Here is a 15,039-nt window from a genome sequence, read left to right on the forward strand (position 1 = left end):
AATTGCTTTCATTTACTGAAGCACTGTTTCTGTTCAATGTAAACCGAACTGATTTGTAAACCCTTACAAGAATTTCGGTATATAAAACTGTTAAATAAATAAATAAATAAATAGAGTCTGTCTATTCTTTTGTATCAGAAAGGCTGGTGTTATTTCTGTGTTATGCTTTCAGTAGTCTAAGAAACACACCAGGAAGTAAAGGGGAAAGTGAATAGAGGGAGGGTAACTTCCAGTGGTGTCTGTAACTAAGCAGATATGTACATAAGCCGCTGCATCTAAACTGTATGGCAACAGTGGTATGGTTTCTAAAATACCAAATATCCCTGCCCCAAAGGTACACACATATGTGTCAGTATGCACACTTTTTTTAATGCAAGAGTTTCTGTACCGGTTTTATAAAGGTATATGTATATATTTTATGCATTAAATATCTGTAACATATGTGCAGAGGCAGGTCTTTTCTAACATACCCTCTACTCCATTTACAAAAAGACTTATGTGTGTACTTTTAATCACCAGCTTCACTATCCAAAACTGCATACAAAAGGCAAGTGCTTGAAAAGCAGAATATGAATAAAATAAAGGGCGATTTCATTTCTGTGACTCCACAAAGTGTAACAGTATGTGGGCACAGCACTTACAAAACACTTGTGCATGTACTTCTGACCTCATGCGGACTTCCAACCATCTGAAAGTTTGCTTGCTACCCACAAGCGCTGCAGAGGTGGCATGTCCGGATTTTATGCACAGCCCCCCTCCCATAACTGTGAAAACAGCAATCCCCCCTGTTTCTGATTAACCTTATCCCGAGGTCCCTTTACATCTGTCTGTGCTGCAGCCTCAAGCCTGCGCTAGCAGACTAATAGTCTGCATTTCGGATGATGAAACGCACAACTGCACCCTGCAGGATCTGCAGACTGAGACGGCGCCCTTGGGAGGGGCTCAGGGCAGGGCCGCTGGCTCTCTTTTAGAGGACGGGGCTCCGGGGCAGAGCAGAAATGCGGCAGGTGAGGGCAGAGCTTGTTTGTGCAGAAGAGGAATGTGGGAGCGGCTCTAGCGGGGCGGGCTCGGCTCGGCCTCCTTTTAAAGCGCTTCAGCGGACGCCCCACTCCTCCTCTTGCCAGTAGCGGACACGGCTCCCCTCCTCTCCATCACTGCGGACGCTGCTCCTCGCACCCCGAGCTCACCATGGTGAGTCTGGCGCTGCGAGCCATCCCGGAGAGCTGCCCTGAGGGGGGACTCCGGAGCGGACAGGGGCAGAGAGAGTGGGGGGAGAGGGGAAGAGGAGAAGAGCTGGAGAGAAGTGGCACTCCCTGACATCGGGATAGGCGAGGGTTTCCGGACAGCGCCCCAAGTTTGGGCTGGAGTCGCCTTTATCCGGGCAGTGATACTAGCGGGGCTAGAGATGACTCAGCCTGGTCACGGGCTTCTGATGGGGGAGGGGGAGGGGGTACAGACTGCTGCTTCTCCCAAAAAAGGCAAAATGAGAAATGGGCCGGGACTTGCAGGGATGATGGGGGAGCGGCAGGAAAAGCCCAACCCAGGCGTGGCAGATCCTGCTGGAGTCAGGACAGTGCTCTCCTCCCCCCCCCCCCCCCCCCTCCCCTATTCATATTACTGCTTTCCTAATCTGGTTCTTTCCTCCCTCCCTGACTCACTTCAGACTTGCTGTCTCCCCCCCCCCCCCCCCCCATTCATATTACTGGTTTAATAATCTGGTTCTTTCCTCCCTCCCTGACTCACTTCAGACTTGCTGTCTCACCCCCCCCCCCCCCCCATTCATATTACTGGTTTAATAATCTGGTTCTTTCCTCCCTCCCTGACTCACTTCAGACTTGCTGTCTCTCACCCCCCCCCAGTGCAGGGGATCGGGCTGTGCCCTCAGCTCTCCCACTCTGAATACTTTGTGCCCAGCCAGCCCTCCCCTCACCCACCTTCCAGGCCTTCATTTAAAACAATGTAACTTCTGCCTTTTCACAGTTCAATAACAATTTCGGGGGTGCGGGCCTTAATCCCCAAGCTCCAGTGTCTGCCCACACAAAACAGGTCTTCAGTTCTTTCCAGAGATACCGAGTGCAAGGGCTGGAAGGCAGGCCTCGGGCAAAAGCTCTAAAGAGTGGCCCGGCCACCGAAGAGAGTGGTCCAGGGGTCCCTGTGCTGATCTCCGTGTGCAGGATGGCATTGCGCCAGGGTGCAGCAGAGCTGCTAGGTTCCTGCTTTCTACAGCAACATGGCTGCTTCCTGTTTGATTCTTCACTGGTCAGGAAGTGTGCGGTGAGATTTATCTACGAGGGCTGCAGAGAACAGGATATGTCCCTCCTTCTCTGTTTCTACCAGAAGACAGAGGGCACAGCCAGAACTGAATGTCTGTGGCAGCCTCACCCTGCCATGCTCCCATCCCTTACCCCATACAGTGTGGGTCTTCATAGCACTTGGCTGCAAAAGCCTCTTAATGTCGGGCAACACTCACTATCTCATGGGAAATGTTAACAGAAAAAGGCCCAAATGCTTCATCCAGTCTGCCCAGCAAGATATCTTATTTTTTTTGGGGGGGGAAGAAGTTGTAACTTGTGCTATATCAAGTTACCCCCATTACCGTCTGTTAAAATAGTACATGCTGCTTTGTGCAGGTTACTCCGTGCCTTCAGATAAGGGTAGTAAGTGCAGATCTCTGCAGGTTACCCCTATGCAGGACCGGCGCAACCCACCGAGCAAGCCGTGCATTTGCATAGGGCAGCAGCCTAAAGGGGGCAGCGGCCTGAGTACCACCACCGAGTTAAGTGAGCTGCAGGCACTGCCGCAAGGAGAAGAAAGGAGGATCTGCAAGGCTCTGCAATGAACAGGAGGAAGTTGCAGGGCCATGCAGTGGTTCCCAAACCACCACATGACAAAGGAGGAGCTGTCGTAGGGCCGTGCGGTGGTTCGTAACCTGCTGCGTGGCGAAGAAGAGGAGCTGGAGGGCCACGTGGCGGTTCGCAACCTGCCGTGCAGCAAAGATAGAGTTGCAGGGCTGCTGGCCGTGCAGCGATTCCTAACCTGCCGCACGGTGAGGATAAGGAGGAGCTGCAGGGCCACGTGGCCAAGATGAGGAGTTGCAGCCTGCAGGACCATATGGTTCCCAAACTCCTAGGTGACAGATGGAAAAAAAAGCCACAAGACAGTTCCCAACCTGTCCCACAACAGAAGTGGAGGGCCAGGGCTGCTGGGAGAGGCCTTGGTGTAAGCATGTGTGTGTCTGAGCATCTATGTGTGTGTGTGTGTGAGGGAATACAGATAGATGCAAGCTCTAGGGATGATGGAATAAAAGGTCTAAATAGTTTGGGTTTTTTTAGCAGTAAATTCTTTAGTTTGTATTAGGAAAGGTTGAGGTATTGAAGCATAGGGTGTTCTCTTTGTGTGTGTGTGTGTCTGAACATTAGGGATGTGCAGAGCAAAATTTTATGTTCATATTTTTTATGTCCGAAAGGGGGTCCCACTTGCGGCCAATATGGACATAAAAAAAATCCAATGAGTTGGGTATATGTACATATGTGCAAAAAAAAAAATTAAACCCCCTCACCCTCCTTAATCCCCCCCCCCAGACTTACCACAACTCCCTGGTGATCGAGCGAGGAGTGAGGACGTCATTTCTGCAATCCTTGGCGAGAAGCATGTGACGTCGGTGGCACGTCGAGTGACGCAGCGTCACGTGATTCCCGGCTCGTTCGCGCCGGACGGCTCGTTCGGCCCAAAAAGAACTTTTGGCCAGCTTGGGGGGGCCTCCTGACCCCCCCAAGCTGGCCAAAAGTTCTTTTTGGGCCGAACGAGCCATCCGGCGCGAACGAGCCGGGAATCACGTGACGCCGGCGTCACTCGACGTGCCGCCGACGTCACATGCTTCTCGCCAAGGATTGCAGAAATGGCGTCCTCACTCCTCGCTCCATCACCAGGGAGTTGTGGTAAGTCGGGGGGGGGGGGATTAAGGAGGGTGAGGGGGTTTATATTTTTATTTTGGCTCAACAATCGCAATTTCCCACATATCGAACATATCTATGTTCGATATGTGGGAAATCCGATCGTTTATGTCGAATCAATTTTTTAAGTAAAAAAAAAATATGAGTTGCGTTTTACTAATGCGGTCAATCCGAATGCACACCCCTACTGAACATGTATGTGTCTGAGCATGTTTATGTGAGAGAGGGGGATCTTGTGAGAGTATGTAGGAGGGAACAGATGTGAACATGTGTGAAAATCTGAGAATGTATGTAAGAGGGAAAGTGTGTGTGTATGAGGGGGAAAGCAAATGAACAATGCTTCTCAACTTAATGAACTAAAAAGCTGCAATCTCACCTGTCACTAATGCCTGCAACCTAGGAGTCATAATTGACAAGAACCACATCACTTCTAAAATCAGACGGATATCACAGACCCTGAACCCTATGCCGTCTAAAACCTTTCCTATCCCCCAACGACTTCAGAACAGTCCTTCAACTACTCATCTTTTACAACCTGGACTACTGCAACTCCCTGCTATTCAACTTACCACTCACCACCATCCGACCAGTCCAAATCCTCAAATACAGCCACCAGAATACTCACTGGAACTAAAAAACACGATCACATTACCCCTACCCTTATTTCACTACACTGGCTCCCAATAAAATTTAGGATAGAATACAAAATACTATCCATATTACACAAAATAATATACAAAAAACAAACAAACTGGCTAAGGACATCTATAAAACTACATTCCCCAAAAAGAAACCTCCGCTCAGCTAACAAAGGCCTAATAAAGATTCCACCTACTCGTTTCAAACAACTTACTTCAACTCGGAAGAGAGCCATATCCCTAGGAAGTCCCAAACTGTGGAACACCCTCCCAACCGAACTTAGAACACAACAAAATTTAAAAACCTTCAAAAAAAGAACTAAAAACCTGGATGTTCACCAAAGCCTACCAAAACAAACACCCAATGACTCTCAGATATTACTTCACTCCTACTGGCACTATACAAACATGTGGAACCAATGCAAGCGCGTAATACAATACATAACAAACTGTATAGTTTGAAATCTGAGCTTCATATATAAAGCCTACAATATTCATGCTAACAATCACAGGAATCTTTGGAAACTCTGTTAAACATCGAAACTTTGTAAACCGTTGTGATGGCGAAACCGAACGACAGTATATAAAACTCGATAAACAAATAAAATAAATGAGAGCAAGGAGAGAGTTCATGCATCCCTCACTCACTAATCCACTACACTCTCGGAATGACTGGAAATCAAAAGTTTGTAGGTATGGAGAGCGTGAATAATTTTATCCTTATTAGTTTTAATTTTTGGATGCAGTTTTGAAATATTTTATTGGTGTTTGAGAAATTTAAAACATAGTTTGAGTTTTTAATTATTAAGAACATAAGAACATAAGAAGAACATAAGAAAATGCCATACTGGGTCAGACCAAGGGTCCATCAAGCCCAGCATCCTGTTTCCAACAGTGGCCAATCCAGGCCATAAGAACCTGGCAAGTACCCAAAAACTAAGTCTATTCCATGTAACCATTGCTAATGGCAGTGGCTATTCTCTAAGTGAACTTAATAGCAGGTAATGGACTTCTCCTCCAAGAACTTATCCAATCCTTTTTTAAACACAGCTATACTAACTGCACGAACCACATTCTCTGGCAACAAATTCCAGAGTTTAATTGTGCGTTGAGTAAAAAAGAACTTTCTCCGATTAGTTTTAAATGTGCCCCATGCTAACTTCATGGAGTGTCCCCTAGTCTTTCTACTATCCGAAAGAGTAAATAACAGATTCACATCTACCCGTTCTAGACCTCTCATGATTTTAAACACCTCTATCATATCCCCCCTCAGTCGTCTCTTCTCCAAGCTGAAAAGTCCTAACCTCTTTAGTCTTTCCTCATAGGGGAGTTGTTCCATTCCCCTTATCATTTTGGTAGCCCTTCTCTGTACCTTCTCCATCGCAATTATATCATTTTTGAGATGCGGCGACCAGAATTGTACACAGTATTCAAGGTGCGGTCTCACCATGGAGCGATACAGAGGCATTATGACATTTTCCGTTTTATTCATCATTCCTTTTCTAATAATTCCCAACATTCTGTTTGCTTTTTTGACTGCCGCAGCACACTGAACCGACGATTTCAATGTGTTATCCACTATGACACCTAGATCTCTTTCTTGGGTTGTAGCACCTAATATGGAACCCAACATCGTGTAATTATAGCATGGGTTATTTTTCCCTATATGCATCAGATCTTCCATTATATGCATTATCTTCCTATATGCATTAGATTTATATTAGATTCCATTATATGCATTATCTTCCTATATGCATTAGATCTTCCATTCACCAGCTGTTTTGAAATATTCTTTTAGTATGTTTATACTATTAGGATTAATGTATTATATTTCTTGATTTTATTTAATGTCTGGAGATTGGTAGTTTCTGTTTTTTCCATTGTTGCATTGCATAGAGTCTGACTTGTTGTGGTTTTCCTATTCAGCTTTTGCCTGCATGTTTCTATTTATACCTTGTTTCTTTTTCCTGTATTTGGTGAGGGTCTGCCTGTGTTCTGCATGTGTGATCGAGGAGGGGTATTCTGCTAGCATTTAGGAATATATAACAGCTGGGTTTCATTTTGTTTTCTTAATATGAGGTGTATTGGTATTTTAGGGCCTGGTATAATATATGCATTTTAATTGTAATTTACTCATGGCTTTTTGAGGATCAAGCCTACACCTAACATGCATTACAGTAGCCCTAATGCTATATGAGTTCCAGGTATCTTTTTGTAGGGTTTTCTGATTGGCACCAAAGAAATGCATCCAAATATTTCTGATAGTTTTTTGAGTTGTTTTGTTTCTCAGAAGACTGTACTTTGACTATTCTCTTTTTCATGTAAAACCTGTTATAAATGCATAATTTTTAAGTGTGTACATGGAGAGAGCAGGAGGCAGGGTGCAAGGGTATAAGATTTGTCTAGGGCACCTAATACTCTTGCACCAGAAATGGGTTCCAGGGGAGGGAGTGAAGACCCAGAGAGTAGAGGGGTGACAGTTTTAAACTTTAGGTTGTTGGAAGCAGATGGGCTTTTTTTTGGCAGACCTGAGGCTGAGACTGAATGAAGTATGTAGGGTGGGGACAGCACAATAACTGTTCGCACAGGGCAGCAAAATAGCTAACATCGGCCCTGCCCTTATGCCTTCAAGTAAGGGTAGTAAGTGCTGCTCTGTGCGGGTTACTCCATGCCCCCGGGTTAAGGGTAGTAAGTGCTGCTCTGTGCGGGTTACTCCATGCCTCCCTCCGGGTTAAGGGTAGTAAGTGCACCTCTGTGCGGGTTACTCCATGCCTCCCTCCGGGTTAAGGGTAGTAAGTGCACCTCTGTGCGGGTTACTCCATGCCTCCCTCCGGGTTAAGGGTAGTAAGTGCTGCTCTGTGCGGGTTACTCCATGCCTCCCTCCGGGTTAAGGGTAGTAAGTGCTGCTCTGTGCGGGTTACTCCATGCCTCCCTCCGGGTTAAGGGTAGTAAGTGCTGCTCTGTGCGGGTTACTCCATGCCTCCCTCCGGGTTAAGGGTAGTAAGTGCTGCTCTGTGCGGGTTACTCCATGCCTCCCTCCGGGTTAAGGGTAGTAAATGCACCTCTGTGCGGGTTACTCCATGCCTCCCTCCGGGTTAAGGGTAGTAAGTGCTGCTCTGTGCGGGTTACTCCATGCCTCCCTCCGGGTTAAGGGTAGTAAGTGCACCTCTGTGCGGGTTACTCCATGCCTCCCTCCGGGTTAAGGGTAGAAAGTGCTGCTCTGTGCGGGTTACTCCATGCCTCCCTCCGGGTTAAGGGTAGTAAGTGCACCGCTGTGCGGGTTACTCCATGCCTCCCTCCGGGTTAAGGGTAGTAAGTGCACCTCTGTGCGGGTTACTCCATGCCTCCCTCCGGGTTAAGGGTAGTAAGTGCACCTCTGTGCGGGTTACTCCATGCCTCCCTCCGGGTTAAGGGTAGTAAGTGCTGCTCTGTGCGGGTTACTCCATGCCTCCCTCCGGGTTAAGGGTAGTAAGTGCTGCTCTGTGCGGGTTACTCCATGCCTCCCTCCGGGTTAAGGGTAGTAAGTGCACCTCTGTGCGGGTTACTCCATGCCTCCCTCCGGGTTAAGGGTAGAAAGTGCTGCTCTGTGCGGGTTACTCCATGCCTCCCTCCGGGTTAAGGGTAGAAAGTGCTGCTCTGTGCGGGTTACTCCATGCCTCCCTCCGGGTTAAGGGTAGTAAGTGCACCCCTGTACGGGTTACTCCATGCCTCCCTCCGGGTTAAGGGTAGTAAGTGCTGCTCTGTGCGGGTTACTCCATGCCTCCCTCCGGGTTAAGGGTAGTAAGTGCTGCTCTGTGTGGGTTACTCCATGCCTCCCTCCGGGTTAAGGGTAGAAAGTGCTGCTCTGTGCGGGTTACTCCATGCCTCCCTCCGGGTTAAGGGTAGAAAGTGCTGCTCTGTGCGGGTTACTCCATGCCTCCCTCCGGGTTAAGGGTAGAAAGTGCTGCTCTGTGCGGGTTACCCCCCTCTTTTTCACTTACATCCTGCCCTTGCATCTTCTGTCTCTTCAGTCTCCCTGCCCTTTCTCTGCTGTCTCTCTCTTCCTCTAGGGTTAAGGTAATTACCTACTTTATACACAAATGTTAATCCCTCAGGCTGCTGCAGAGCAATTATGTAAATAGGCTTCCACCCAGGCCAGGCATTTCTGAAGGGGCAGAGAAGGAAGGGATAAAAAAATACTTTCCAAAGTAAACAAACGTTTACCTTTCTACCCCAAGCCCAGTGGTGGTTTCTGTTCAATTTGGCCTCCTTAAAGGCACAGGGGATCATTGCCTGGCAGTGATGCCAATGCCTCCAGAGCCTCTAACTGCTGCATCTTTAAACAGCTGACTCAGAAGGCACAAGACCCTGTTACTGAGGTAAAAGTGAGGGCACAGCTCCCCAAGGCCCACACACGGCTGCACCTCTGAGGCAGCCCTAGGTCCGTGTCCATGCGATGCCATGGAGTGGAACTGATCAGACTAGCGCATAAAAAAGCTGAACCTCCTGAGCTGTGCTAAGGAGATACTGGTTAGTTTTAGTTTAGTTCATTTAATTTTCTTATTTGCATTTCTGTAGAACAAATCAAATCAATTTACAACTAATAGTATAGTACAATTTCTCAAATAATATCATAATATACACTATAACCTAGGTAAAAATTATAAATCAAAATCAGGTTTAAAATGGTTAAACCACTTCATGAATGATACAGAGGAAAAAATTAAAATCTAAAACCTTGTTTAATATGTGAAACACTTGGACTCCCACTGAGATGGGAACAAATACTAAGCCTCACAAATATTTGTAAAAATAGTCTAAATTAATACCTGTGCAACTATAACATCACATACACAAGTTGTTGAGTTTTTGGGGAAAAAACCCCCAAAAATACGCATTTAATTGTTTTTTTTAAATATCAAGTAATGCTTTTCCAGTCCTAGGACTAAGGGCAAGAAATTCCAAAATGGAAGATGCAGAAGAAAAACTTTTCAAAAAGATCTGCGAGTGAAGGAAGCTTCAATGACTCTTGTTAGGAAGATAGAGGGTGAGCCTCTGCATAGAATCACGAACTTTAAATTGCATTCCTGAGGCGATAGGTAACCAGTGCAACTCTGGCAAAAGTAGTGATCTGTGAGTGAACTTTCTCTTCCCAAATATTATTTTGGCAGCTGCATTTTTTAATCAGTTTGTAAGCAATGAATAGCATGCACAGGAAGGCCATGGAACAGAGCAACTAAGAAATATCTAGCCAGGGCTGGAGTCTCAGAATAGAGAGTCTGTAATGAAGGGACTTTTCATCTAGCCTGGAAAGACGAGGATTAAATGACAAGAGTCAAGTTTAACCCCTAATGTGGTTACCACCTCTTCTATAGTAAATCCAGCCCTATCTGGAGAGAGACGCTCATACTCCTCATTTCTTGGAAGACCCCTAAAAGCTTTCATAGACTGGCAGCCGGCAGTGCAGAGAGATTTGTTCCCCTTTCACCGTCCCTTTGTCCTCTGTTCAGTCTCAGCCCTGCTCCACCCAGCCAACGGACACGATGCGCTGCATTGAGAAGCTCATCACAGTCTTCCAACGGTACGCCGGCAAGGATAACAAGATGTCGATGCAGGAGTTTGAGAACTACATGAAAACAGAGCTTGCGGCCTTCACACAGGTGTGTATGCTTGTCCCTCGTGATACAGGGAGGTGGTGGGGCTTGTGCAGCCCTTCCAAACCCCTGAAGTCCCCTGCCTGGGGAGTGCTGTGTCTGCATCCATGGGGGTAGCTGTGGAAACCAATGGTAGGGCAGGGCCAGGAGGGAAGGCTGCCCTTCCAGCTCCGGGGAGGGGAGTCTTATCTGGACAGGAAAGGCCTAAGCATCCGGGTGCCAGCTCTGAAGTGCAATATTGCATCCCGGAATTAGAGCATGGTTTCCTTTTCTTAGGCTTCTGCTAAGACATCCTGTCCTCAGCTGCTGCTGCTGCTGGTGCAGGACTTTTTGTTATGGGAATTGTTCTCGCATCTTCCTGCCCATGTGATAGAGGGAGCACTGGCCATCTCTTGAGAGATCTCTACAGGGAAAGCAGCATGAGCTCACTGCAACGTGGGCCTTGTAATGCAGCTGTGACATCACCAGTCCACTCCCTTTGGCCAATCTGCTTGCAACAATGGCTACCCAGACTATAAAGCACTCTCTTCTTGGGGTGAGGGTGAAAGGGACAATACTCAGGAGTAACCTAAGGAAATATTGCATCACAGAGAGGGGTAGTGGATGCATGGTGGAGACAGGAACAGTAACTGAATTCAAGAAAGCATGGGATAAACACAGGATCTAGGAGTGGGAGTAGTGGCATTGTAAATCTGAATAGTTTGGTGTGGATGGGCAGAGGTCTCCTGCCATCATGTCCCTATATTTCTGTTCCTCTGTCCCTTTACAGAACCAAAAGGACCCAAATACCTTGAAGAGGATGATGTGCAACCTGGATGGCAGTGCATCGGGTGGCCAGAAAGATGGTTATCTGGACTTCCAGGAATTTCTGAACCTCACTGGTGGTTTGACAGTCTCCTGCGACCAGTCTCTGGTTGCAGGTGGTAAAGTAATGCAACAGGTGAAGGCAGATGTTTTTTGTGTAGGAATCTGAGGAGAGTGCGGCTCTGCCCTGTTTTTAAAGCGTTACAGTAGTCAAGCAAACCAGCAGCACTTCCCCGACTCCAGCAGACATTGCTCACCCCCCCTCACCCTGATCACACCCACACCATGGCAAGGCTGAAGCTGCAAACCACACTCCATCCCAAAACAGCAGTCAATCAGATGAGCTGCCCGAGGGTCTCTGTACTGACCAGGAGCAGTCAGGGAGTGGGCTGTAGGTCAGCAGGAAGAGAGGTTCTTGGGTGGGGGAGGGCATTAGGATGGGGCAGGGTCTCCAGACAGCACCTCGTCTTGGGCTGGACCTGCCTTTATCCGGGCAGTGACTCAGCCTGGTCACAGGCTTCTGATATATGGGGGGGGGGTTACATACTGCCTCTCCTCCCAAAAAAGGCAAAATGAGAAATGGGCAGGGCCAGGTACCTTTAGAAAAGGAGGAGGGGCAAGAAGGCAGCAGGAAAAGCCCAACCCAGGCGTGGCAGATCCTGCTGGAGTCAGGACAGTGCTCTCCCCCCCCCCCCCCCCCTCCCCTCCAGTGCAGGGGATCGGGCTGTGCCCTCAGCTCTCCCACTCTGAATACTTTGTGCCCAGCCAGCCCTCCCCTCACCCACCTTCTTCCAGGCCTTCATTTAAAACAATGTAACTTCTGCCTTTTCACAGTTCAAGAACAATTTCGGGGGTGCGGGCCTTAATCCCCAAGCTCCAGTGTCTGCCCACACAAACAGGTCTCTAGTTCTTTCCAGAGATACCGAGTGCAAGGGCTGGAAGGCAGGCCTCGGGCAAAAGCTCTAAAGAGTGGCCCGGCCACCAAAGAGAGTGGCCCAGGGGTCCCTGTGCAGGATGGCATTGCGCCAGGGTGCAGCAGAGCTGCTAGTTCCTGCTTTCTACAGCAACATGGCTGCTTCCTGTTTGATTCTTCACTGGTCAGGAAGTGTGCGGTGAGATTTATCTAGGAGGGCTGCAGAGAACAGGATATGTCCCTCCTTCTCTGTTTCTACCAGAAGACAGAGGGCACAGCCAGAACTGAATGTCTGTGGCAGCCTCACCCTGCCATGCTCCCATCCCTTACCCCATACAGTGTGGGTCTTCATAGCACTGGCTACAAAAGCCTCTTAATGTCGGGCAACACTCACTATCTCATGGGAAATGTTAACAGAAAAAGGCCCAAACGCTTCATCCAGTCTGCCTAGCAAGATCTTTTTTTGGGGGGCGGGGAGGTTGTAACTTGTGCTGCATGCAAGTTACCTCAGCTAACACGGGTTACCCCTTTTTTTTTCTTCCTTTTCCAGCATGTAGCCAGTAGGGAGCTTCTGTGTTTGTCCCATGCCCTTGCATCTCCTACCTCTTCACGGTCTCCTTGCCCTGTCTTTGCTGTTTCTTTTTCCCTCTGGGGTTAAGACATCTACCTATTTTATACACAAATGTTAATCCCTCAGGCTGCTGCAGAGCAATTATATAAATAGGCTTCCACCCAGGCCAGGCATTTCTGAAGGGGCAGAGAAGGAAGGGATAAAAAAAATACTTTCCAAAGTAAACAAACGTTTGCCTTTCTACCCCAAGCCCAGTGGTGGTTTCTGTTCAATTTGGCCTCCTTAAAGGCACAGGGGATCATTGCCTGGCAGTGATGCCAATGCCTCCAGAGCCTCTAACTGCTGCATCTTTAAACAGCTGACTCAGAAGGCACAAGACCCTGTTACTGAGGTAAAAGTGAGGGCACAGCTCCCCAAGGCTCACACACGGCTGCACCTCTGAGGCAGCCCTAGGTCCGTGTCCATGCGATGCCATGGAGTGGAACTGATCAGACTAGCGCATAAAAAAGCTGAACCTCCTGAGCTGTGCTAAAGGGGATACTGAGAGAGAGAGACTCTTCAAAGCCCTCTTATCCCCCTTTCTCCTTTGTGCAGTCTCAGCTCACCTCCAAAAATTCGACGGACACAGAATGGTGCATTGAGAAGCTGATCGTCCTCTTCCATAGCTACGCCGGCAAGGATAAAGACAGCTGCAAGATGTCCTTCGCGGAGTTTGAGAACTTCATGAAAATGGAGCTTGCGGCCTTCACACAGGTGCGTGCGCTTGTCCCTCGTGATACAGGGAGGTGGTGGGGCTTCCAATATCCTGAAGTCCCTGCCTGGGGAGTGCTTGCATCTGCATCCATAGGGGGGTAGCTGTGGAAACCCAGGGTAGCAGACTTCCCTCCTGGGAGGGGAGAGTTGCCTTATCTGGATAGGTAAGGTTTAAGGATCAGGGTGCCCGCTCTGAAGTCCAATTTTACATCCCAGACTGAGACCTTGCTTTCCTTTTCTTAGACTTTATATAGTAACTATGGCAGAAAAGGACCAAATGATCCATCCAATCTGCCCGGCAAGCTTCTTTATGGTAGTATCAGCTGTGCCGGTTACCCCCATGTTTCTCTTAAGGGTAGAAACTGCCACTCCTTGCAGTTATCCCTAAGTAACCATAGATTTACTATTAGCTAAGATTTTTACTGGGTGATGGGTGTTCTTGAAAATTAACAGTGCTTTGCTTATGGCATTGGCCATAGAAGCAGTCCTGTGCATATCAGTAGCCCAGACCCTAAAAGTCAGGGTCCGTGTTGGTGGTTGTTTGAATTCAATTCACCCCCCCAAATCCTCAGCTGCTGCTGGTGCAGGACTTTGGGAATTGTTCTCACATTTTCCTGCCCATGTGATAGAGGGAGCCCTGGCCTTCTATTGAGAGATCTCTGCTCTGACCTCGTGCTAATTTCCCAGTAACGTGGGCCTTGGATTGCAGCTGTGACATCACTCCCTTTGCCCAATCGGCTTAAACAATGGCTACCTAGGCTGTGAAGCAGTATTCTTGAGGTGAGCGTGAAAGGGACAATGCTCAGGAGTAACCTAAGGAAATACTGCTTTAGAGAGAGGATGATGGATGCATGAACAGCTGCTCTGTGGCGATGATAGAGAAAGGAACAGTATTTAAATGCAAGAAAATGTGAGGTAAAAGGAGGATCTCTGAGTGGGATTGTAGATGGGCAGACTAAGTAAGCCATAGGGTCTTTCTACCATCATGTTTCTATTCCTCGCTTGTTACAGAACCAGAAGGACCCCAATCTCTTGAAGAAGATGATGAGTAGACTGGATGGCAGTGCATCAGATGGTCAGAAGGATGGTCAGCTGGACTTCCAGGAGTTTCTGAATCTTATTGGTGGCTTTTCATGCTCCTGCCACCAATCTATTCTTGCAGATCAAGGTAAAACCAAAAAGTGAATTCACCTTTATAGCAGGGAAGCCAGCATTAAGTACTGGCTCAAAAGGGGTGAAGGGGGCTGAGATCAGCTCCAATTCCTCTTATCACGCCACTATAACCTTGAGCAAGTCATGTAACCTCCTGGTCCTCTGCTGTAGATTGTAAGCTCTTTTGAGCAGGGACCTTGTAATGATCTGACTTATGTTGTAAATAATATTGCATTTGTATGTAATATTATCTGTAAAAAGCTATCTATCCCTGCTCTGTTCCTATATGTCTCTCTCTCTCATCTACATCAACTGCCTGTAAAGCTGTGTCTGTGCTTAATTTGTGTTAATAAAATTGGTACAAAAATAATCTGCTCCAACTTGTTAAAAAGTAAAACCAGTCAGGGCAGACTCCAACTGGGAGGGGAGAGTAAATGTCTATTTTCACTTTCATAGAATAGCAATCTCTAACCAATACAAATGGGGCTGGGGGGGAACAGTGTGTATAATCATCTGGAAGACTGCTCAGCTTAGGGGACAGAGAGGCCAGGACCCATCAACAGAACAGAGGGGGGGAGAAGGCTCAGCCTGGGGAGCATTGACCATGGGGACAGTGATTGAG

General features: G+C 47.7%; 1 protein-coding gene across 1 annotated transcript; it reads left to right on the forward strand.

Moving 5' to 3' along the window:
* The first annotated feature begins 1,013 nt into the window (after positions 1–1,013).
* Positions 1,014–14,787, forward strand: S100A11 (S100 calcium binding protein A11). Its single transcript, XM_029579415.1, has 5 exons — positions 1,014–1,191; positions 10,081–10,230; positions 10,994–11,164; positions 13,107–13,265; positions 14,277–14,787. Exons 1-5 carry the CDS (start codon positions 1,189–1,191, stop codon positions 14,448–14,450), a joined length of 657 nt encoding a protein of 218 aa, XP_029435275.1. The 5' UTR covers positions 1,014–1,188; the 3' UTR covers positions 14,451–14,787.
* The last annotated feature ends 252 nt before the right edge of the window (positions 14,788–15,039 follow it).

Source organism: Rhinatrema bivittatum, chromosome 16 (genome assembly GCF_901001135.1).
Source record: "Rhinatrema bivittatum chromosome 16, aRhiBiv1.1, whole genome shotgun sequence".
NCBI lineage: Eukaryota > Metazoa > Chordata > Amphibia > Gymnophiona > Rhinatrematidae > Rhinatrema > Rhinatrema bivittatum.

Bases quoted from the DNA above. Each gene is read 5' to 3' on its own strand.
- S100A11 (XM_029579415.1), top strand. The intron at 11,165-13,106 runs GTGAAGGCAGAT...TCCTTTGTGCAG, and splicing joins GTGGTAAAGTAATGCAACAG to TCTCAGCTCACCTCCAAAAA. The intron at 13,266-14,276 runs GTGCGTGCGCTT...CGCTTGTTACAG, and splicing joins AGCTTGCGGCCTTCACACAG to AACCAGAAGGACCCCAATCT.